The sequence below is a fragment of the Manis pentadactyla genome, chromosome 16 (genome assembly GCF_030020395.1).
Source record: "Manis pentadactyla isolate mManPen7 chromosome 16, mManPen7.hap1, whole genome shotgun sequence".
In the NCBI taxonomy this organism is placed as follows: domain Eukaryota; kingdom Metazoa; phylum Chordata; class Mammalia; order Pholidota; family Manidae; genus Manis; species Manis pentadactyla.
This window is the reverse complement of record NC_080034.1, coordinates 57,803,814-57,829,781: the sequence shown is the minus strand read 5'-3', so window position 1 is coordinate 57,829,781 and position 25,968 is coordinate 57,803,814. Positions and strand designations below refer to the sequence as shown.

Here is a 25,968-nt window from a genome sequence, read left to right as displayed (position 1 = left end):
TCATCCGCAGCTTAAGCATGTTGTCAGGCACATAATGGCACGTAGTGTGCATGTGACTGACAGCCTCTTAGTGTGATTGCCACTGGCAGAAAAGAAAAGAGAAACGAGGAGAGTGGAAAATACAGCAGTAGAGGGTAAGAGGAAATAAGGAAGCAGAATCAAGAGAGAGAAGAAAGAGAGGGTCGCAGGTTGACTGGCAGAAGCCTTGCCCACATATTTGGGGCAGAGGGACAGCGACTCAAGTGCTGATCTAGTTGGGATAACTGGCTGTTTGTTTTGTCTACAGATCTACAAACTAATGACCACACATACCCTGAAAGACATGGTTTTTTGTTTCGTTTTTTTCGTTTAGAACTGTGTCCCATTTTTTTTTTTTACGGTGAGATTTAATATATAGAGTGATAGTGAAATGTTATTGCCTGAACTTGCTTCTTAGCATGTTTATCTCTTGAAACTGTTCTAATACTCAGAACTGCAAAGCCCCGAGCCACTGAGCCATCTCTCTTCGGTGGAGCCCTCAGAAGCTGACAAAAATGTATCTGAGGTACTGTTGAATTATTGGTGATCAACTGTAATTAATATTACATTTGAATAACTTACTGGCTGATTCCCTGTTAAGGGGTAATGTAGCAGCATTTGTTTCTCGTTTTCACATTCATACATGTATGTATGGCCTTATTTATTTTTAAGACTTTGAACCAAGAGTCATTGATGAAAAGTACCAGCTTCAAACATAAACTGCCAAACTTGGAAGATGGAGGTAAGAGAATACTGAATTCTTTTTGCAGAATAAAGCAAAATTAATCTGATTTTTGCAGGCCAGCTCTTAGCAGATACAATCGCCTTGCAGAGTGACCCTTGCCAGGCCTTGGAGAGAGCAGTGTGATCTGCTTACTAACTCCATGCAGGCGTGAAGGTCAAGGGGAGGAATGGGAGGCTTCGCTCAGGAGCAAGAATGTCTTGTGTCAAGAAGTATACAGCCTGCGCCTCAAATCCCATCAGCCAGCACACCTCCTCTCTGGCCTGAGGAGGGTTGCTGGGGGGGCGCTTTGCTAAGGATCTGGTCCAGGGCTCTTTCCCAAAGTGATCAGGTCACTTGTAGTTTATAGCAATGTTCCAAAATGTGGTGTGGTCAATGTATTAAAACTTCCAAATTCATCATCTCATGATAACAGTGAGAAGAGGATTTCTGGACCAGTTCACATGCCATGAATTAGTATAGCACCTAACCATGTTTTAGGATGTTTCAGAACTATTTGCTTTTTCCTTACATTTTAAATTAAATATCAGTAAGATTCAAATAGTTATAAATATTTGCATTATATTTAGTATATCAACCCAACAAACATCTGCAAATCACCATCCAGGTTAAGCAATACAACGTTACTATTCTGAAGTTTTGGTAGGCTCCACCCCAAACTCATCCCTGCCCTTTCTGCCATCACAGAGTCTGTTAACCTTCATTTTATGTTTGATTCCACTGCTTTTATTTTTCACTTTTGTATTGTGAAAAATATAAAAAATTCAGAAGAGTGAAGTATGCAGTTTAGAGAATGATTATAAAGTGAGCACATGTGTAACCACAACTCAGTGAGAACTAGGAACTTGCCATTGACCTAGAATCCTCCACACTGGGTCATAACCTGTTAGTTCGCTCTATCTGTCATCGTGGCAACACAACCCTGAATGTCGTGAAAATCTTTCTGTTTTGTTTTTTTTTTTAATTTACCAACTTTGTTTTAAAATTTCATTTTATTATTTTTATTTTTAATTCAAGTATAGTTGACATGCAATAATGGTTTCAGGTGTGCAGCATAATGTTTTGATAATTATAGATGTTATGAAATGCTCACTATGATAAGTGTAGTCATCATCTGTTACCACACAGAGTTATTACAATATGACTGTATTCCCTGTGCTGTATTTGATATCCTGGTGACTTATTTATTTTGTAATTGAAAGTTCTCACTTCTTTATCTCCTTCCTACTACTTTTTTTAGTTTACTACCTACTACCTACCTACGTTGCCCACCCTCCTACCCACAACTACCAGTTTGTTCTCTGTATTTATGAGTCTGCTTCTATTTTTTGTTGTTGCTATTTGTTTTGTTTTTTTTAGATTTCACACATAAGTGAATATTTGTGTTTGTCTTTTTCTCTATGACTTCTTTCACTTAGGTCAAATATCTAACTTACTCATGGTACATTTTTTCATTTTGTGGTTACTGGTTATTTATGTACTTTCAGCTTCTAATTTTCCTTCAAAATTATTTATGACAACTCTTTGAAGCCTAGGATGAAGAGATTTCCTTCTTCACCCTTTTTGTTGTTCTTTTGTGATTTAATGCGTTTTGGCCAGATTCTGCTTCATCTAGAATGAAGTAGATACCCATACCGTGCAATATAATCTACTCTGAAGGTATTTGTCTTTGAGTAGGTGATTTAAGCCCTTCATTGATACAACACATTTTTGTCTCAGTTCTGTCACTATTGTATATGATGTTGCATTTTTAAGGTTTTACAAATTATTTTATCATACGGTCTTCTTTTACAAAATATTTGATTGTAGCTTTTAATTTAGACAGCTTGATTGGGCATAAATCTTTGAGTTATTCATTTTTTGAGGACCTTGTAACATTCCATTGTCTCCTAGGGTTGGATTGTTTTCCCTAAGTAAATTGAACTTTTTGTTTGAGGGCTCAAAGTATTTCTGTGTTCTCTTTTGTTCATATTTCCCAACCTGTGTCATAGCTCCCTATCTGATAGGTAAACATTGTAATATATTTGTTTATTTATTTATGTTGTTACACCTGGAGAGACTTTTTTCTGCTTCCATTGATCCATGGATCTTGTTCTTTTTCATGTTTATTGAGGTATGGTTGACATAATAGCATGTAAGTTTAAGGTATACACTGCATTGATTGGTACACTTACATATTGCAAAATGATTTTACCTAACACTTCCATCACATCACATAATTGCCATTTCCTTTTTGTGGTGAGAACTTTTAAGATCTATTCTCTCAGCAACTTTCAAGTGTACATAATACGTATCGCTAGCTCTAATCACCATGCTGTACATTAGATCCCCAGAACTTACTCATCTTGTAACTGGAAGCTTATACCCTTTGACCAGCATCTCATTTCCCTTAACTTGTAGTATGTTTACTGTTCGCCTTTTATTTATATATGTTCTTGTAAACTATAAAAAAGTGCATGCGTGTATTTTTCATTTATATAAATGATATTGTTATATCTCATTGTTTCACTCAACTTTTTTAAAGATCTGTCCACATTGCTCTTGTACTCCTGTGATGCATTCACCTCTCATCGCCCGTGTCCTCTCTCGGTGACCGAAGGCCTTCAAATCCGTGCCCTCACCAACAGTGGCACACGCCCTTCTGTCTCCTTACACACTTGAATGAGATCAGTTCACCTGAATGGTCATATCATTCTGAGTTCCCACCAGAAGTGCAGAGTGTTTCTTAATTTCTGTGCTCCCTCCCTCCCTTAAGAGTCAGCATTATGCAACTTTCCAATTTTTAGCAGTCTAATAGAGCAAAGAGATAGGTCATTTCCATTTTTCTGATAACTAAGCTAGACGTCTCTTAATATGCTCATTTCTCTTTTGGGCTTCCTCTTAGATAAATTGCCTTCCCGTATCTTTTGTACTCTTCTGCTGAAGTTCCTGTCTTTCCTTGTTTTAAAGTAGTCCCTTGTACATCCTTTGCTTTGTTTTGGTATCTGCCTACTAGAAATTGTCCAAAGTGACTTTACAGGGCAGAAATGCTTGATTCTTATGTAATCCAATTATTTAAACTTTTCTTTTATTTTTGGTGAGGTTTTAATTATTTCCTTAGATAACCAGGATGTTTTCTATTATTTTTCTTCTATTAATTTTAGAGTTAATATATTATACACTGAAATCTTTTACCCAGGTAGAGTCCTTGTTTTCATATGGCATTGGTAGTGACCCAGAATTTTAAAATTATATAGTGAACTAGTTTACTCTCTAATATCTCCAAATAATTTTTGCTGTCCCCCTGGCATTAAAGTGCCTCCTCTGTTAAACAGTAAGTTCCCATGTAAATGTGGGTCAATCTCTGGGCTCTCTCTAATGTTTCATTAGAAGAATGAAAGGTTCATTTGTCTGGATTCTTACACTAATAATACCTTTTTTTATTACTATAATTTCAAAGTAGGTCTTGATATGTAATGGAGAAAGCTGATCCTCTTTCCTCTTCTTCAGGGCTGACTTAGTTGTTAAAGAACCTTTTATATTTTCATATAGTTTTTATTTTCCAGCTTTATTGAGAGATAATTAACGTAAAATTGTAAGTTTAAGGCATACAATGTAATAATACATTTATTGCAAAATGATTACCACAATAGAATTAATACATCTGTCTTCTCACATAGTTATGATTTCTTTTTGTAATAAGAACTTTAAAGATCTACTCTCTTAACAACCAACTTTCAAATATACAATACAGTGTTATTAACTATAGTCACCATATTATTTATATGTTATCTCCCCAGAACTTATTCATCTTATAACTGGAAGTTTATACCGTTTGACCACCTTCAGCTGTTTTCATCCACAACCACCCCTGGCAATCACCAATATACTTTTTATTTCAAGGAGTTCCTTTTTTCTTTTTTAGATTCCACATGTAGTTGAGATCATACAATATTTGTCTTTCTCTGATCTATTTCAGTTAATACAATGCCTCAAGGTCTGTTCATGTTGTTATTACAAGTGGCAAGATTTTCTTCTTTTTTATAACTGAATAATACTCCATTGTGTATATATAACAAATTTTTGGTGTCCATTCTTCTGTCAGTGGACACTTGGATTGTTTTCATATCTTGGCATTGTTAATAATGCCGCAGTGAACATAGGGATGCAGATGTCTCTAAAAGAGAATGATTTTCTTTCCTTAGAACATGTACCTGGAAGAATTGCTGGATCTTGTTATGTAAATTTTAGGGGTAAATTGATAATGTACTTAAGAAGGTCACTGAAATTTTGATAGGAGTCATATTAAATACATAAATTAACTTGAAGAAAATTGATATCTTTAAAATAATAAATCACCCTACACAAGAAAATGAAATATATCTATTGATTTGTATCATCGTCACATCCTTTATCGAGTTCTACTGAAGTTTTCTCCATGAAGGGCTTATGTATTGTTGGTTAATTCTTGGATATTTATAATTTTGTTACTACTACTACTGCTGCTTTTTAGTTGATTATTGCAAAGTATTGAGATGCTATTGGGGCTTAGTCTTGTGTCTGGCAACCTTGCTGAATTTTGTTAGGTCTGAAAATTTGTTGATTCTCTTGCGTTCTAAGTATATGATGCTATCACTTGTAAATTGTGATAAATCATCTCTTCCCTTCCAATACATGTATCTTTTGTTTTTTATTCATAGTGCTGGCCAATATTTTCAGTATGTATTAGGTATAGCAGTGAAAGTCTGCATCCTTGTCTTATTCCCAGTTTCATAGAGAATGCATCTGAAATTTCTCCATTAAGTAAAATGTTTGCTGTAGATTTTTTATATATAATCTTTACTTATATAAGTCAATTTAAAGAAGTTTCCTTCTATGCAGATACTTTTTTATTGAGGAATATTTGATATATAACATTACTTTTGTTTTACAGCACAATTAGGTGTACAACATAATGATTCAGGTATTTGTAGCTTTGTGAAATGATAACCATAATAAGTCTAGTTAACATTCATTACCACCCAGTTAAAACTTTTTCTTGTGATGAGAACAATGCTGTATATAACATCCCTATGATGGACTTATTTTGTAACTGGAACTTGGTACCTTTTGACCACCTTCATTCATTTTGCCTACTCCCTCACCCCCACCTCTGGCAATCGTCAGTCTGTTCTCTATGTCTATGAGTTCAGTTTGCGGTGGCTTGCCGGGGCGGTGGACTTTTTATTTTCATTCCACATATAAGTGAGATCATATGGTATTTGTCTTTTTCTGACTCACTTAACTAAACATAGTGCCCTCAAGGCCCATCCTCATTGTCACAAATGGAATGATTTGCTTCTTTTTTATGGCCAAATAATATTCTGTCACATGTGCACATGCGCGCACACACACACACACACACACACATTTTCTTTATCCATTCATCCACCAGTGGACACTTAGGTTGTTTCCATGTCTTGGCTATTGTAAATAATATTGCAGTGAGCATGGGGAGTGCAGGTACCTTTTTGTGTTGGTGTTTCCTTTGGATAAATACCTAGAAGTAGGAATGCTGGATCATCTCATGGTTCTATTTTTAGTCTTTTTGAGAAACTGCCACACTGTTTTCTATAGTGGCTGGACCAATTTACATTCCTATCAACAGTGCATGACTGTTCTCTTTTCCCTACATCCTTACCAACACTTGTGATTTCTTGTCTTTTTAATAATATCCATTCTAGCAGTTGTGAGGTGGTACCTCATTGTGGTTTTGATTTTAATTTCCCTGATGATGAGTGATGTTGAGCACATTTTCATGTATCTGTTGGCCATCTGTATATCTTCTTACAGAAAATGCCAATTAAATTGCCTATTTTTTAAATCAGAAAATTACTTGCTTTTTGCTACTGAGTTCTTTATATATAATTTTGGATATTAATCCCTTACCAGATAAATAAATTTGCAAATGTCTTCTTTCACCCAGTAGGTTGTTTCTTCATTTAGTTATTAGTTTCCTTTACTGTGCAGAACCTTTTTAGTCTGTCGTCATCCCACTTGGTCATTTATGCTTTTGTTGTCAAATCCAAAAACTCATCTCTACGGTCAACGCTAAGGAGCTTACCACCTATGTTTTCTTCTCAGAGTTTTATGGTTTCATGTCTTATTTTCTGAATTAATGTTAAAATTAAAATATCTTAATCCATTTGAGTTCATTCTTTTTGTATGGTAAAAGATACAGGTCCAGTTTCATTCTGTGCTTGTGGCTGTCCAGTTTTCCCAACACTGTGTTTTGTAGAAATTATCCTGTTCCCATTGTATATAATGTTGGCTCCTTTGTTGTAAATTAATTTACCATATGTGTGTGGGTTTATTTTTAGAGTCTATTTTGTTCCATTGATCTATGGGTCTGTTTTTGTGTCAGTATCATACTGTTCTGGTTACACAGTTCTGTAATATAGTTTGAAATCAGGGAGCATGATGCCTCCTGTTTTGTTCTTCTTTCTCAAGGTTGCTTTCACTACTTGGGGTCTTTTGTGGTGCCATACAAATTTTAGGATTGTTTGTTTGAAAAACACCATTGGAATTTTGATTGGGCTCTTTAAATTGCTTTGACTGGTTTTAGCATTTAGACATTAATGTCTAGTAGTTTTCAGTGTACAGGCCTTTCATCTCCTTGGTTAAATGTATTCCTAGGTGTTTTTTTTTTTTTTTTGATGCAGTTGTAAATGGGATTGTTTTCTTAATTTCTCTTTCTGATAGTTCATTATTAGCTCATTGAAGTACAACTGATTTTTTGTATATTGGTTCTGTGTCCTGAAATTTTACTGATTTTATTTGTCTAATAGTTTTTTCAACAGTATCTTTAGGGTTTTTTATATACAATATGTCATTTGTAAATAGTGACAGTTTTATTTTCTTTCTGATTTGGATGCCTTTTATATCATTTTCTTGCCTAATTGCTCTGGCTAGCACTTCCAATATTATGATGAATAAAAGTGATAAGAGTGAGCATCCATGAATTGTTCTTAATCTTAGAGGAAAAGTTTTCAGTTTTTGACCATTGAGTATCATGTTAGCTCCTGGCTTGTCATATATGGTCTTTTTATGTTAGGTACGTTCCTTCTCTACCCTCTTTTTTGAGTTTTTGTTCATAAATTAAGACTGAATTTTGTAAAATGCTCTTTCTGCATCTATTGAGATGATTATTTGAACTTTATCCTTCAGTTTGTTAATATGGTATCATATGTAATATCATATTGATTTGTGGATGTTAAAGCATCTTTTCATCTCTGGAATAAATCCCACTTGATCATGGTGAATGCTCCTATTAATGTATTGTTGAACTTGGTTTGCTAACATTTTGTTGAGGATTTTGGCATCTCTGTTCATTGAAGATACTGGCCTGTAATTTTCTTTTCATGTGGCATCCTTGTCTAGTTTTGATATCATTGAAATACTGGCCTTGTGAAATGAATTTGGAAATGTTGCCTCCTTTTCACTTTTTTGGAAGGGTTTGAAAATGATTGACACTATTTTTTTTTAATGTTTGGTATAATTCACCACCTGGTCCTGTACTTTAATTTGTTGGGAAGTTGTTTGATTACTGATTTAATCTCCTTATTAGTAATTGGTATGTTCAGATTTTTTCTTCATGATTCAGTTTTAGTAGGTTATATGTTTCTAGGAATTTATCCATTTCTGTAGGTTGTTCATTGTTTTGGTGTATAATTTTGTTCATAGTGTTATGATCCACAGTATTTCTGTGGTATCAGTTGTAATACCTCCTCTTTCATTTATTATATTTATATTTGTCCTCTTTTTCTCTTGGTGAGTCTAACTAAAGGTTTGTCAGGTGAGATTTTCTTTAAAAAGAAAGGCTTTAGTTTCACGGATCTTGTCTGTTGTCTTTTAAATCTCTTTTTTCATTTACTCCCATGTGATTTTTGTTCTTTCTTTCTTCCTATTAACTTTGTACTTTGTTTTTCTTTTTTCTAGTTCCTAGGGGTGTAAAGTTAAATTGTTTATTTGGGATCTTCCTTATTTCTATATGTAAGTATTTTTTGCTATGAACTTACTGCTTAGAACTACTTTTGCTGCATCCTGTAAATTTTGGTATGTTGCATTTCCATTTTCATTTGTCTAAAGATAGTTTTCTGACCTGTCATTTAATTTCTTCTTTCACTCTTTGGCTGGTTGGTAGCATGTTGTTTAATCTTCACATATTTGTGAATTTGCCAGGTTTTTGTTTTTTGTTTTTGTAATTGTTTTCCAGTTTTGTACTATTGTGGTTAGAAAAGATGCTTAATATGATTTCAATCTTATTAAATTAATTAAGACTTGTGGCCTAACATATGATCGATACTGGAGAATGTTCCATTTGCACTTCAGAAAAATGTGTATTCTGTTGCTTTGGGGTGGAATATTCTATAGTTTTCTTTCACTGCTTAAACATAATATGCCACTCTTTGTGGCTCACAAAGTATCTGCTGAAAAATCTGCTTATGGTCTTGGAGTTCCCTTGTATATAACAAATTGTTTTTCTGTTCCTACTTTTAAGAATCTCTTTTTGTCTTTAACTTTTGACCCTATATAATGTATCTTGGTGTGGGTCTCTTTGGGTTTTGGGTTCATCTTTCTTGGACCACCTGTGCTTCCTGAATATGGATGTCTGTTTCCTTTCCCAGGGTAAGAAAGTTTTCAGTCATTACTTCTTCATATCAGTTTTCTGCCCTTTTCTCTCCTCCATCTGGGACCCCTATCATGTGACTGTTGGTCTGCTTGATGATATCCCATATATATTTAATATGTCCTGTATAGTGAGCTAATAAATATTTGCTCTTTTTTCATTCTTTTTCCTTTTTATGCTCTGATTAAGTGAGCTCTGCCCTGTTTTCAGATCACTAGTCCTTTCTTATGCTTCATCTAGTCTGTTGTTGAACCCCTCTCTTGTATTTTTCAATTCACTTATTGTGTTCTTCAGCTCTGTGACTTCTATTTGATAATTTCTTATATTTTCTGTCTCTTTGTTGAAATTATCACTTTTTCACCCATTTTTCTCCCAACTTTGTTGAGCATCTTTATGACCATTACTTTGAACTCTTTATCCATTAAATCACTTACCTCCTTTACATGAAGGGTTTTTCCTGATGTTTTATCTTGTTTCATTTAGAACATACCCCTCTGTCTCATTTTCCTTGACCCTCTGTGTTGTTTTCTATGCATTAGATAAAATAGTCAGCTCTCTCAGTCTTGAAGGAGTGGCCTCCTGTAGGAGATGAACTTTATCATTCACCCTTGCCTTAGCTTTTGGTTGTCTCTCAAATTTTGTGATTCTCCAAGCAACTGGCTTTGTTTTTAGTGGCTCTTAGTAGTTGAGGATGTGCCAAGACCTGACAGTGTCCTAAAGAGGAGGATCTCAGTCAGCATCTAGATTTAGGCTGATTGGAAGTCAGAACCCCCAGGCAGCAGATTTTAAACATGCAAATATGCTTCTTTCAGGGTAAGACTGGGAGATATACATTTCTGTCTACTCCCCTCTTCTGAGCCCTGGGGTGATAGCCACTTAAGAACTGTTTCTTTCTTTGCTGTCATCTTGTTGAACTCATGAACACAAGCCCTTCCAGTCATCAGAGCTAGGTGACCAAGGGGTGTCCCCTGGGTGGCCCCAGAAACCAGGGTACTAGATATTAAAACTATAATACTAGACAAGTTTACAGGCTCCCCTCTAGGAGCTAAGGGTGCCTGGAATATGTCAGAGAGAGAGAGAGTGCAAAGGTAGTACCTCCTCTCTGGGGTTTCTGGAGAGGATTATTGTCTGCCTTTAGATATGTGTTTAGTTAGTTAGGCCACAGCTCTGAAGATAAACTAAAACTCCTCCTTCACAGAAAGACTGGCTGCCTCAGTCTGCTGCCGCTCTGCTGTGCCCTGGGGTGGCAGTTGGTCAAGAACTCTTCCTTCATTTGTTACATTCCTGTAGAGCCCATGAACATAAGCCTTGCTGGCCACCAGTGCCAGGTGATCTAGAGGTGTTCCCTGGGTGGCAGCCACAAAGATCAGGGCCCCTGATGGCCTTTCTGGGAGATAAATTAGATGGAGTGAGGAAGAAAGTGAAGATGGCAGCCACTGGCTTCCATCCCCAGAAAGCACCAAGTAGGCCTCTAGATGTTTGCCAAACCAGAAGCCTGCCCCTCAGGCTAAAACTCCAGTACATGCAAATGGGCCTCTTTCACAGAAACAATGGGATATGTTCCATCCTGCTGTCTGTGCTGTGCCCTTGGGCTGGTAGCTGGCCAGGAACTGTCTCTCTGTTTGTTACAGTCCATTCAGATCCACAAATGCAACCTGCTGGCCACCAGAACCAGGAGATCTAGAGGAATCCCCTGGGTGGCAGCAAAAGGGTCTTGGTGCCAAACAAGGGTACAAGCTCCTTTCCAGGAGATTCTGGTGGAAAGGAAGAGCAGAAAGATGCCACCAGCTGGCTGCCATCTTTGGAGAGTGTTTCAGTAGATGCCCAGGTGTGTGTTAAATTAGATGCCTGTCCCTCAGGCCAGTGCTTTAAGATAAGCAAATAAGTCTCTTTTAGTCAGCTTCCTCTGTGCTAGGCCCTGAGTCGGGGTGAGTTCATGCCTGTAAGCCTGTTAAGAACTGTTCCTCAGTTTGCTGTAGCCTGTGGATGCAAGCCCCATCGGTTTTCAAAGCTAGATGTTTTAGAGGCTCATCTCTCAGATCTTAAAAGTTAGGGTTCCCAAAGTGGGGTTAAAACCCTCTGTCCTCAGGGAGAAGATTGGGCTTGTGAGTGACCTCCTGATTGTGGGTCACCACTCCATGGGTGGAGTTTATGCCAAGATTGTGTCTTACCTCCTACTTTGATATGGGTTTTTCTTATTTTGTGCAATGGTAGGAGTTGCTCAGCTAGTTTTTGTGTGTATTTCAGAGGAAATTTTTCCATATGTAACTGCAGATTTGGTGTGTCTGTGGGAGGAAGTAAATTCTGGATCCTCTTACGTTACCGTCTTGAGTCCTGCACCTGAGTTTTGAAACCACAAATGGGTGTTGAACTTTATGAAATGTTTCCTGCATGAACCAAGATAACCAAATACATTTCTTCCTTTGGCTTATTAATGTAACAATTGTTAGGTATTATGATTTGAACCCTACTTGTGTTCTTGGGATAAGCCCCACTTGATCATGGCACATTTTTGAAAATACAGTGTTTGATTTGTCTAGCTTATATTTTACTAATGAGCTCTGAATCTATATTCACCAGTAAAACAAACTTATAATTTTCTTCTAATATTGTTGTCTGGCATAGGAATCAGTGTCATACTAGCCTGGGAAGGGAGGCTCTCTCTTTATCAGTTTTTTGGGTGGAAAAGCTTGTATACAATAAGAATTAACTGTTTCTTTTACCACTTGCTCCTGGAAATTTGGGGGAATGGAAGTGTAAGATAAATTTTAGCCAAAATAAGCAGGCCAAGGGTGGCAACAAAGGGCCAGGTAGTTTATTTGAGTGCAACTTCCCAGTGATGTTCTGTGGTCTGGGTATTACAGGCCGGGGAAGTCACACCTGGTCAGGGAGGTGGGGGCTTATAAAGGGGTTAGGAGGGGGAGGAATGGGCAAGCTATCCTAGGGGGCGTGGAGAGGTATGATTGGCTAAAGGTGACATAATAGACAACCAGAAACTTTTTTTCCTTCCAAGAGGGAGGAGGCTGACATCCGGGTCTTAGTTGGCACATCAGGATGGAATTCAGGGAGAGCTGTCCCCTTTCCATATAAGGCACGGACCTTGGGGTCTGGTCTGTTCTCCCCCTATGGCATCTCTGTTCTGTTTGCATGTCCTTGTTTTTCCTTCCTCCAGCCTAACAGGAAGGACTTTAACTATTATTTTGATTCCTTGGTCATTGATATATTTTAGTTCTTTATTTGTTTTGGGTCCGTTTTGGAATTTTGTATTTTTCTAAAATGTGGGTATCTGTTAACTTAGATATTGTAAAACATGTGCTTAATAATATTCTTATTTAACTAAAATCTTTTTTGTGTCCCTCTATTTCAAATTTGCTTATCTACATCTTCTCTTTTGTTAATAAATTTTGCCAGAAGTTTACTTCATTATTGTTTTTGATGTTATTATAGATGTGATTATTTTCTTTATTTCTTTTTCAGATGATTTTTTATTAGTGCATAGAAACACAACTGATTTTTGTGTATTGGTTTTGTATCCTTCTGCTTTACTGAACTCATTGATGTTAGGAAAGAGTTTTCGGAGGTTTAGTGTGTGTGGCTGAGACGTGTAATCTCAGGGTGTGTGCAAGAAACTTCCATTATGGGGGGTTGAGTACACAGGGATCTCAGACACAGGGACCTCTTGAAGGATGGGAAATACAAATTCTAGGCCTCGGGAAGCAGGGAAAGGGAACCAGATGAGCTCCCTTGGAATTCCCCCCAGATAGCCTGCTGGGGTGAAGGTTACGGTACTGGGGGGACGCCTCCTGTACTGGGTTAAGGACAAACAGAAGATGATCAATTTTGCTGTTTTGTCTGGATTAAAGTTAGATCAAATGAAAACTGGCTTTGCCAGGTTTAAGTTATTTTTTTGATGGTAATAAAGCCTCCAGTTCACCTGAGGAATTTGTCGGTTACCAAGGGTGCCGCCCCTATTTCCCCTCAACACCAGGGAAGGGAAAGCTAGGGAGGAGGAACTACAAGAGACCTCCCAGGACAAGCCCTGTTGTTGGGGGAGCATTGTGTTATTTTCCTCAGTGCCTTTCCCAGCCACAGCCGCAGCGGAGACTTGAGGGGCAGGGACACGGCGGTGAGGCGGAGTGAAAATTTTGTTTGGAGTTACTGGGGGAGAGAGAAAGTGCAGGCGGCCTCGGCAGGGAGGGGCGCCCTGGGAGGTGGGAGAGATAAAGTTTTAAGTTAAAAGGTTGTGCACTTTGCAGGTGCCTGTGGCCTCAGAGAGAGGAGCACCCCAGGGTTTGGGGGTTCCCTTTTCAAGGATTCTTTAAGAGTGTGGCCGGGACCTGGAGGTGTAGACTTGTTAGGTGGTCTGAAGTATCTTTGATGAGACATTATGTTTCTTATCAGTCCTCTAGGTAATTCTGCAAAATTAGCTTAACACAAGAAATTTACTGCTTTTAGTCTCCTCCCAGGATGGCAGGTTCCTGGTTTGGGAGCATATCAGGACTGGCTGCCCTTCTTCCAAGGAGGGCAGAGTTATCTGTTTGCTAATGAATAAATTGAGAGTCTTGCCTCTTGACCTCCTGGGTATTAAAATGCAATCTTTGGGATGAAATCCTTCCTGCCTTTTGCTATGTTGTTTACCGCTGCACCTGCATGCTGAATTGATTGCCTGGGTTGCAGACTATTTGATTGGGGTCAGAGAGAAAAGAAAAAGTTAAAGAAGAAAAGAAGCTGGGCCTGTATGATTAACATAATAAAGACAGGCTATGCTGAGGTATCCTCCTTTATCTGAGGAATATTCACACATTCCAGGCCAAGTTGCTCCGGTCTTTTTGAGCTTTAATCAATTAACCAATTAGTGGATTTTCCTGGCCTTTTTCTCTTTCCACCCAACTCAGAGGTGGAAAGAAATATGGCTTTAGTGCATTTGCATCTTTCCTCAGAGGTGGAGAGAAGTTCATCTTCATATCAATGGGTAATTACCTGGGCAACAGAGGGCTTATCTGTACCTGAGAGGTGAGGGAGAGGGCCGGTTTTTGGCTGATGCTGGAGCCTGAAAGAGAGAAATGGTCCCAGACTGCAGTTTGTGAGCAATAAATGGATTAGAGGTATTTTGCCCCAAGATTTCCTCTCCCCAGACTTAGAGTTTCCCCACGCCTTCTGGGGAGTCCACCAGGAATCCCAAGATGTTTCCAATGAGAGAGGTCCCACTAGGACAGGGGGAAATTTGTTAATGCTCCCCTCATGGGTACTGAGGTGAGAAATTTTAAGCATTGCTAGAAGATCCCCTTGGCCTAGTGGACCCACTAGATCAATTCCTGGGACCTAATATATATAGTTAGGTTGAACTGATGTCCATCATGAATATCCCATTCCCTGGTGGTGAGGGGGGGTGATCAGGAGAGCTGCTGTGTCCATTTGGGAACAAAAACACCCACCGGGTCAGGGTGTCCAGTCAGCGGAACAAAAGTTCCCAAATGTAGATCCTAGATGGGATAATAATAATTAGGGGATAGAATTAAAATGCGGGATCTTCAAGGGCTAATTTTAAAGGGAATTAGGGAATCAGCACCAAGATCTCAAAGTGTTGCTAAGGTATTTGAAGTTCAACAGGAAAAGGAAGAGACCCCAACTGCATTTTCACAGAGACTCAGGGACCAGATGAGAAAGTATTCAGGACTTGACCCAGAAGCCCAGGTAGGACAAGATCTTTTAAAAGTCAATTTTGTAACCAAAAGTTGGCCAGATATATCTAAGAAATTACAGAATTTAGATGGATGGAATGAGAAACCTATAGAGGAATTACTGAAAGAAGCTCAAAAAGTGTTTGTTAGAAGAGAGACTAGAAGCTTGTATTTCAAATTGTTAAGAGGGAGAGCGAGATCCTCTCCAGTGGACCCAGGGGAACTGCAAATTCTAGAGGAATTGAAAGCAAATCTTGAGTCACTGCCCAGTCCTGGCACTCCCATCTTTAGAGAAGCCGTTTCACTGGTTTGTTACTGTTGAACAAGGTTCCCTGTAGGGTTTTGACCCAAGCCTGGGGAGGAAAGAAACAACCAGTGGCCTTTATGTCTAAACTATTGGACCCTGTCTCTTGAGGATGGACTGAATGCATTTAGGCCATCACAGCCACAGCCTTACTGGTGGAAGAGAGCAGGAAATTGACTTGGAGGAACCCTCATGGTCAGTAGTCCTCACCAGTTTCCAGTCATACTTACTCAATCAGTGGGCTTGGCCCTGGCTAATAGATTCTGAAATTTTAAAATATGAAGCATTTACTTGAAAAAGATGACCTGATCTTAACCACAGACACATCTCAATGCGACCAGCTTCCTATGTGCAGGAGAGGTTGAAGGCCAATCAGAATTGAGCCATAGTTACATAGACCTCATAGAATATCAGACTTGGAGTCTATACCTTTGGACAAATTTGGACAGAAAAAAGCCTCATAAACAGTAAAGAAAAGGAATTGATTCATGGAGAATTATTTAAAGAAGTTCTGGAAAATCTTGTACTTCCAGCTGAGATTTCTATAATGCATGTGAATGGTCACCAGAAAGGAAGTTCTTATGAAGCAACAGGTAGTAAGATTGCTGATGTAGCTGCTAAAGAGGCTGCATCTGAAGATAAAATTAGATTTTTGAACCTCACCCCAAATATCCCTAAAATCTCATTGATCCCAAAGTTTTCTGAGAAGGAGATTAAGAAGCTACAGGAGGTGGGGGCATCTCAAGATGAGAGAGGGAGGTGGGCTTTACCAGATGGGAGAGAAATGATCAGCCAGTCTATTATGAGAGAGCTGATGAACATGTTACATAGAGGAGCCATTGGGGTCCCCAGGCGATGTGTGATGCTTTGCTAAAGGTTTATGGGTGTATTACCATTTACACCATTGCTAAGCAGGTTTGTAGGAGCTGCGTAATGTGCCGAAGAATTACTAAGAAGTGTATGAGAAAGCCAGTATCTGGAGGGAGACTCCCCAGGAATAAGGCCATTCCAAACTATTCAGACTGATTTTACTGAGATGCCGGAAGTGGGAAAGCTTAAATATTTAGTAGTGATTGTTGACCATCTCACTAAATGGGTGAAGGCCCACCCATTAACAACTGCAACAGCAGTATCAGTGATAAAGTTACTTTTAGAGCAAGTTATTCCTAGGTTTAGGTTAATAGAAAATGTTGACTCAGATAATGAGAGTCATTTTACTTCAAAAGTACTACAGGGAATAATGATTATTATATGAGCTACCATATCGGGAAGGACAACAGATTTGCCCATTGTGGAAACAAAAAATCAATTTTTAAGGGAATATGTGCTGGCCATGTCTTCTAACTATCTTCTCTCAAGCTGAAAGGACTCCTCGCCCAGACTCCCCCACTTGAGTTCTTTGCTCACTGCTTTCCAGCCTTGAGAACCTGGTGGTAGTAAAATCCTGGAAAGAAGTTCGACTCCAGCCCAGCTGTAAGATAAATTCTAGCCGAAATAAGCAGGTGAAGAGAGGCAACAAAGGGCCAGGTAGTTTATTTGAATGCAATTCCCGGGCAACGTTTCCCAGTCTACAGAAATGGAGGCTGGGGAAGTCGCGCCCAGCAGGGCAGGCAGCAAGTTTTTAAAGAAGGTAAGGAGAGGGAGAGCGAAGGTGTACAGTGGCGCAAGGATTGGCTTGCTAGGGTACATGGGGGTCTCTCATTGGCCTTTAGCCAGGTACTGGACAGTTACCATTATTCTTCTAGCCTGGGGAGGGCTCTAGTTAGAAATGTTATCTGATAAGTCTTTGGAATGTTGTCAGACCGGAACCTGTTGGTCTCTTCACCTTGTTTGGTGAGGCCTGAGCTTGTCCAGCAGGCTCATCCCTTCCCCTGGTGCCTCCAGCCTTACATTCCAGCCTTTTGGTCATAATGGGTGCCGATTCTATCTGGCTACTTCCGGCTGACAAGGGGCGTCGTGGGGAGGTGTTTAAGCCTGTTTGATGGCTGGAGGAAGCCCAGTTGGGAGGGGCACGTACTTGTGCCACAACAGTTGACTGACCTTTATATGTGATATTTCTGCCATGCCCTGTTGAAGGAACTTGAAAACACATGAGGCAATTAAGAGTAAACCACAAATTATTATGAAGGGGCCCAGCAGAGGCATTAGCCAGGCCATCAAGGGGGACTGAAGCCACCCATAAGGGCTGCCTTCAGGTACTCGTGTTTTGTGGAGGTCTTTTTGTAGTTCTTGCAGTTTTTTTATGCTTTGTTCTACGACCCCAGACTCATTGATATAGTAGCGGCATTCTTCCTGCAAGAAAATACAGGTTCTGCCCCTTTCTGCAGTAAGCAGATCTAGAGCCCGCCTATTTTGAAAGGTGACTTGGGCAAGGGAAGTAAGTTGCTGCTGGAGGGAAATAAGAGAGGTGGAGGTTTCTCCCAGGGTCAGGCTCACTCTATCATCTACTGCTGCTAGTTGACTTGCGAGACTTTAAGAGCTGACTAGGCTATGGCCTAACACTCCTGCCCCTGTGGCAGCCGTGGCTATTGTGGTGACTAGACTTACACCTTCTAGTATGGGTAGGAAGACAGCCCTCTTTTGCCTAGCTCCCGGATGCATAGACCATCCGTCTAGTGCCTGCTTTACTTCAGGTTTGTTGTATAACGTCAATTGGGGAACTAGCATTACTGAAAAGCAGGGCCCTACTGTGGTGCTGTTGATTCACTTGATAAGGGTATTGTTGCACCAGAAAAACCCACCCCCTTGAAGGGAGATTGGAGTGTCTACGGTTACCTGTTCGTCTGCATTGGCTTCTCATTGACACCTCCGAGATGGTGGAATGCCAGGTAAGGTAGCAGGTCAGTGGGGACGATGGTTCTCTGTACCGTTTTCTGGTGGCCCTGGACCTATGTCAAGCTTTGGGCTTAAGGCTTGTTTTCCACATCCGTACCTCACTTAAACGGAGGCTGCAGTCATTTTTAGTTTACTGGTTGGGCCTGGAAAATACTAACAGGAACTGCCGCCACCGGGGGGCGTTGGAGGGAGGCGCAGAGGAAACAACAGGACACATTGCTGAGAATATGTGAAGCATTAGGAAACCGTATTGTTTCTCTAATGACTCTGGCCCAGGAAAGTGGTGCTCTTGCTGGTTGTAGGGAGCGGGGGTAGGGGTCTGACTGAATCTTCTGTTTTAGTGCCTGTTCTGTTCATAGAATATTACTCAATACCTGTGCCTGGGTGTTTAGAACTTCACGTGAGAGTGGGATTTACCGTGGTCCATTCCCTCTTGATGTATACTGTGCCCTGTGGGGACCATTGGTAACTATCGTACAGCTTGCTCTGTACTCCCTTTTCCCAGCGTGGATCCCATGGGTCACTAATGGTGATGTATAGCTTATCATGTACTCTGAAGAACATGTTGTCAGAGACTCCTCTTGCTGTTTTATCTGCTGCATGAACTGTACATGTGTCTAACTCAGGATAACATCCCCCATACATGTCAGACTGGAAGATACATGTATGAGAGATTTGGTCATATGGAAAGCACAGCGTAGGGTTTGAGAAAGTGTTTAAGATGTCTGTGTGTACCGGTCTTTGAATCGGTGCCTGACAACCTACACGTGGGCAACTTTGGGTGCCTGCTTCTCGGTTGATCCCATAAAGAGTTAGTTGGAGTTTAAACTTTCATGCAGAATAACTGCCTGGAGACCACCAGGCTATTCATCTGGCTGGTTGTACTTGACACAACTAACCCACAGCTTAAGAGGACCCACCTCACAAGACACCCAGTCATCATGTCTGTGTGCCCGTTTGAGCCCAGAAAGGTGATACCAGGAGGAATGCCTGTGTAGTTTGACTGCTGAGGGCGTAGTGAGGATTACTGTATAAGGCCCTGTCCAGCGGGGTTGGAGAGATTTTGGCTGGAGTTCTCTTAGGAGTATAAATATTTGGTATAAATATTTTAAGTATTTTTGTCCTTTAACCTTTATACTAGAGTTAAGTGACTAGTGTATGAGCATATGATAGAGTGGTCTGACTGACAATATACCTGCCTTTACCAGTGTTTTTCTATATTTATAAGTTCTCAGCTTTTTAAATATTTTATACATTTTATATATAATTTATATATTTTTATAACTCCCTCAGCTTTTATATGGTTGGGAAAGTCTCTCTCCTTCAAGACAACTTTTCTGTGTAAAGTATTCTTGGTTGGCAGTTTTTTTTCCTTTCCGCACTTTATATATATCTTCCCACTTTTTCTGGCCTGCAAGGTTTCTCTGATGAGAAATCTGCTGAAAGCCTTATGGAGGTTCTGTTATATGTGAGGAATTTTTTTTCTGCTTTTAAAATTCTCTTTTTCTTTGATTTTAGAGAGTTTTATTATAATGTGTCTTGGAGAATTTTTTAGATGAAACTTGTAGACTTATGATCTTCATGAATTAGGATATCCAGATCTCTCCCCAGATTTGGGAGTTTCCTAGCCATTATTTCTTTAAGTAAGCTTTCTGCTTCTTTCTCCATTTTTTCTCCTTCTGGAGTTTTGATAATGCAGAGACTGTGTCTATTTGTGGTATCCCATAATTCACGTAAGTTTTCTTCACTCTTTTTCATTCTTTTTTCTTGTTTTCCTGTGACCGGGTAATTTTAAGCAGTCTGTCTTTGACATCAGGTTCTTTCCTTTGTTTGATCAATCTGCTGTTGATACACTTTGTTGAATTTTTCATTTCCTTCATTGTATTCAGCTCCAGAATTTCTGTTTGGTTTTTTTCTATGATTTCTGTGTCTGTGTTAAACTTAATGTTTGTTTGCATATTGCTTTCCTGATTTCACTGAATTTTCTTCCTTCGTGTTCTTATAGCACACTGAGGTTCCTTAAAAAAACTATTTTGAATTCTTTATTGGGAAAATCACAGGTGTCTGTTTCTTTGGAGTTGGTTACTGTATAACTATTGTGTTCCTTTGGGGATGTTGTTTCTTTGAGTTTTCATGTTCCTTGAAGTTTTGCATTGCTGTCTTGATATTTGAAAAAGCTGTCAATCCCTTCAGTCTTTACTGACTGGCTTTGGGAGAGAAATAGCTCTGCTAGGGATTCTGAGGCTTTCTCAGAACTTTCTTATTGATACACCTGCTCCACACTTCTTATTCCCTTTGTGGGGGAATTCCTAAGACTGTATGCCTTCTCTTAGTCCTGCAGAGCCAGCCTAGGTGCTGACAGCCTCCTGTGGCTTTCCTTAGGGTAGTGCTGAATGCTGAAGTTGTGTCCTTTCTCCCAATCTTGCAATTATACCAGCTTTCTGCAAAGACTTGCAGGCAATGCCCTCAGATGGTGTGCGGATGGAACTGACGACAGGGTGGCGCTATGTGTAGGTGAGGCACGTGGAGTGTTTGTTGTGTCTGGGTACTCTATAGGTGAGGTATCCCCAGTGGCTCATGTGCAGGCTTCCTGATGGAGTCTGAAGTGGTCAGTAGGATCTGCGTGCCCTTGATATAGTCCAAGAGCCCTGGATTCTGTTCTCTCAGCCCTCCCAATCCCCCTAGTCATATAGTTTTCTGGATGGGAAACTGCTCACTCCAATACATTCACTTTGTCCTGTAGGAGGAATCATGGGCTAAGAGGTCTCTCTTGGCACTGAGCTGTGCCCCTGGACGAGTGCTGATGTGGATAAAGTGAAACTTACGGTTATTCTCTTCAGAGTGTCCAATCTTGGATTTATTTTTATTTATATTTTTGCTCAATTGTGCTAGAACTTCCCTGCTATTGTGCTAGAATTTAGATAGTCCCTCCCAGACTTCCACAGACACTCTTGTCTGCAGGTGATTTTCAAAGGCAGTGTTCTTTGGAGGGAAGAAAGTAAAAAAAAAAAAAGCCCTCATATTCAGCTATATTGATCATCAGCTTGTGTTCTAATATTTACCCTGGAACTTCTAATGAGTTATGTTTCCAGACTGTAAGCAAACAAGATAACTTATAGTTCTGCATTTTTCTAAACAAACTTCTTGGAAAAGCCTACAGAATTGGGAAGGAGTCAGGAGGATAGTTCCTTTGTTCCATTCAGTGCTATGAATGCCTAGTTTGGTGTCTGTTGTATAGAACATTCAATAATGTTTTTTGCCAAAGGACCAGTGTAAGAAACTTAGAAAATCCTAGAATTTAATGGTGAACCTCTGCATAATTCCATTTTCAAATAATCACTTATTCATAGTCAACAGATATTCTTAATTGATTTACAGATATTAAAATGTATTAGTCCATACAAACGATAGTTGAATTGTCCCCATCAGAGGACAATTACCAGTACAGTACACATTGGTAGAGTAATTAAAGGAACTGGTGTTGGGAAAGTGCTGTAAATGTTACAGGGAGGATCTTCTAGTGAAGAAGTCTCTGTTCTTGCCTAGTGAAGGCTGTTGGCCTTTATCATTCTAGGCCACAGGGTGTCACTTCAGCATAAGATTTTAAAAGTCCCTTAACTTACAGGAACTTGGCTGTTAGCCATAGGGTTGGTTCTGTGTAACATTAAAAATAGTCTTATCCGAAGTATGAATAAATAAATGCAATATAGACAGCAAACTGTGTTCACTGAAAATTGTGTCCCATAGTCCACCCAAAATAAATCCAAAAGCTCCTTGAATTGAAGAAGTCTTCAGTTTTCATGGAAATGGCGAAAAGCAAGATCATGCCTCCTCTGCCAGCCTGCTAGCCAGTCAATAAACAAATGGAGTTAGCATTTGTTTGGGAACACTCTACTTTCAGCCACAATGACTGTTTTGTTTTCATCTGTGAGGTGTACTGTAGTGTAAACCCTTTTGTGAGAAGGTTGGAACACACTGATTAAAACGGGCACAGTTACAATGGAAACAAAGCTGAGCCAGCCGCACCACTGGTGACTTGCGGCTTCTCGTGAATGTACTGGTTTCTCTAGAGGGGCTTCTTTTCTCTGGAGAGCCACTCCTCTGTTACCAGCAAAGTGCTTTACACTATTACTTCCTCAAAAAGCATTCTACATGCCAAACTATTTTCATTTCCCTGAAGGGGTCCATCTGGATGATCCATTGTTAGTAAGTTCACAAATTCCAAGCAACTCATTTATGGGGCATCCAGGTGATGTACAGTATTCCCGGATTCCTCTCTCCAGGGGACGCAGCTATTGTCTGTGCTGACAGACACCCTGCCTTACCATGGGTGGTGCATGGATGCAGTAAATCAAAATTCAAGGCCATGCTTTGAGCTCTTACTACAAATATGTTGTCAGAAAAAAAAAATCTAGAAGGGGCAGGACAGGCAGCAGGGAAAGAGATATAGCGACTTTCCATCAGCATGTGGGTGGATCTATCTGGACTCCTTTCTTTGGGCCCTGACTGAATGAGAGATTCAAGTCAAGATTTGTACCTTGATTTTTAAAAACCTTTTCCTTTTGAAGCAATGAAACCTGCTAGAAAATATCCATCCAGACTTTCAGCTGAACACGCCTGAACCTAAGAGCAGTGAGAAGGAAGAGATGGTGGCTCCTTCCTGCTTTATTTTTATTACAGAAAGGCTGCATATTTGCCCTGTCTTTTCCAAGTGCTGTGGAGTGGGAATGTGCACTATAGTGAGATTTTCAGCTTGGTGCAGCCAACCGAGGTCATCATTCAGACGTGATCATTTTGCGTATCTCTCCGGTATTGTTACTTTACTCTTGCTCTTGAGTCATCCTTTTCTTTCAGTTCGGTATTTATTAACTCTCGTTTTGCTGCTTCCTTTTTTTTTTCCTTTAATGGAAAATAATCTAAATTGACATTTAAGCCTAGGTGATTCATTTTTCTGAAAAATTTATCTTCTATTTTACCACAGAGCATAAGCTGCTTTAACACTGAGTGTTCTTTACTTTGCATAATTTTAACAGCAATATTCTTTTTCTTTCCCTTGTGTCCCCTTGAAGTTAATGACTGATATTTCCTATTTTGGCTCTATTTCTAAAAATTAAAATGTTTGCAATTCCTCCCAAAAGTATATTAGCAGATCTTAAAATGCTAAATTGTATTAATTTCTATTTAATATTTATGTAATAGTTATTCAAGTCTCTAAAGTTTTTGATATCCATCTAGGTCTACTCTCCTACTCTGTAAAGACAATTAGAATAAATTCTTATCTATTTTACTGAGATCCTCTTTTTGGATATAAGTTATATTATATCTTATTTTGTAGGAGCTTGGATATTCTGCAGTAGTCATGCATCCATTCAGTGAATGCCTTCTGAGTGTCCACTATGTACCAGGCACTTTTCCTGGGTGTTAGAGAGTCTAGTGGATGAAACAGGCAAGATGCCTGCCCTCACTGGAGCTTACCCTCTAGTGGGAGGCACAGATTGTGCACAAAGAAAGTAAGACATGTACTGTGTCATACTGTGCTAAAGGTTGGGAAAATTAGGCAGGGAAGGGGGTTAAGAAGATGTGGGGTTTGTAATGAGATTTGAGCTTGGTTGGCTATAGGAAACCATACTGCGGATACATGGGGCAAGGATTTAGAAGGGCAGCAGGTGCAGAGGCCTGGAGGTGAGCATGGGCCTGGGTTGTTTGAAGAACTGCAGGAGACCAGGTAGAACCAGAGTGGAGGAAGAGAACCGTGCTCTTAGCTTCTCCACTCTATGCCCTCCAGATAATAACATTCAAACATTCACTGAGTGAATTAATGAAATGGGATTCTAGAACTTTCAGAGGGAAAATCATTAGTGTCCAGCAGGGCATGTGAGGAGAGGGGCAAAGCCAGCCGACGTCCCAGCTAAGTGTGTGTGTAGCCTCTAAGTGAGTGGTGAAGAGAGAGTGGTTTGAGTGGGGAGGAACAGAACTGAGTGGGTCTTGTGATAGGCAGCCAGCAGTGCAAATTCCCTGCTGAGGAGAGCTGGGAGGTGACAGCTGAAGGAGGCATGGGAGGGATGAGATTGGACAGGGTCCCAGTGTGGGAATGCAGAAAGAGGTATGGATTCCTCTACAGGCAGGACCTCAGGCCTTGGTGATGCAGGAGAGGTGGACTGTAAAGAGAAGTGGGAGTCCAGCCTGATGCTCCTGCTCTACTGACAATGGTGGGGCCAGTGACGAGACTGGGAGGTCTCGGATCGACTGGGGACATGCTTGCAGTGAAAGCATTGTAGGAGCTGAATTGAAAAGAGTCTCTTTAAACCTCGTGAGCAGAAGCGCTCAAAGCCACTGAGCTAGCTAGGAAGAGCCAGGCAAGACGAGGCCGCCCTCCGTGCAGAGCTGAAGCCCCAGCGTCACCAGCAGGTGGCGCGCTCCGCAGGGGGATCCGGCGAGCTCCCACGGGGCCCTCAGCCTGGAAACCTCAGCCGCAGCCCTGGGAGTGTTTTTGGTGCCAACAGTTACCGCGTTTGGTTGGAGTGAGCCTGTACCTCGCTAAGCAGAATGTTCCTAAATGTTACAGATCTCATCAAAAGGCACGCCTGTTCCCCTGTGTCCTCTTTCAGGCTTCAGTAGAGTTAGTGCTTTGATGCTCGCGTTGTTCTTAGACAATGTGCCAAATGTTAAGTTGTTGGTAACAAGTAGATAGCAAGTTTCACTGGCTGCTCCTCAAGGTTACATGTTAACTGGTGAAAAGAGGACAAGGTAAACGTGAGATAAAAGCACTGTGTGTGCGGTTTAATGTGCTATGCTTGCCTTTAGACATAGCAGGTGATAGTTATGCGAAGTGGAAACAGTCAAAATTGGAAGACGGTGATGCTCCAGGATCCCTTTCCTTGGTGACAGAAGAACCAGGCTTGGCAGGTAACCTCATGGGCCCAGGCAGCTGCTGAAGCAAGAGCGTGGCAAATGTGTAAGCACTGAGTGTACCAAAAAGAATTGCAAGAGAGTTACAGTTGTAAGATCATAGTAGCTGCAGGACCCTAAAAACTAAACATTTTGTCCTTTCAGAGACAAGTAAATTGTTATACAAATTATAGATAAAAGCAGGCACCATCTCCTTCTCACAGTTCGATTTCTGTCCCTTAGCTCTTCTGTGGCAATTTTCAGGGCCTAAGCATTCTTAAACATACAGGTTTCTACCTTAGTTGACAGTGAGTAACTAAACTTTTGTGTTAGAATCATTCACTCCAGACCAACGCAGGAGACTGATCTGAAGTAAGTGCATATGAGGGGCTGCTTTCTGATGAGTGATGCCCCTGTAGCTTTGAAGCCCAGGGGTACTAGCAGGCATTGGCTAAGAGCCACTTGGCCTGGGTTCCAGTTCTGGAGCTGTTGGCACCAGCTCACGCAGGTTATTAGATCTCTCTGCTAAATGTGCACAAGAACAGTGCCTACCTACTTCACGAGGGCTTTGTGAGGATTAAATGAGTTGATATATGTAAATCCCATAGAATGGTACCAGACCCCTCAGGAGCCCTCATAAAACTTCTGGACCCAGAAGGTGGTGTGCCGGCGTTCGCCCATAGAAATGCCCTACCCATCACTTTCCCCATAAAACCTCTTAAAATGGCTCAGCCCACTTCTTAAACCTAGTATCAGTTGCTTCAATTAAAAGTGCTGGGGAAGTTTGGATGACATGAGCACTTGCCAGAGAGTGAGGTTTTTACGGGAAACAGCCTGAGGACTCTTGGCCCTG

General features: G+C 40.3%; 1 protein-coding gene across 1 annotated transcript in view; it reads left to right on the top strand.

Moving 5' to 3' along the window:
• SYCP2L (synaptonemal complex protein 2 like) overlaps positions 1-25,968 on the top strand; it is a 95,528-nt gene that overhangs the window by 60,007 nt on the left and 9,553 nt on the right. The window contains exons 22-24 of the mRNA XM_036888761.2: positions 471-544; positions 691-760; positions 25,032-25,133. Coding sequence (XP_036744656.2) covers positions 471-544; positions 691-760; positions 25,032-25,133 — 246 coding nt within the window. The remainder of the gene's footprint in view (positions 1-470; positions 545-690; positions 761-25,031; positions 25,134-25,968) is intronic.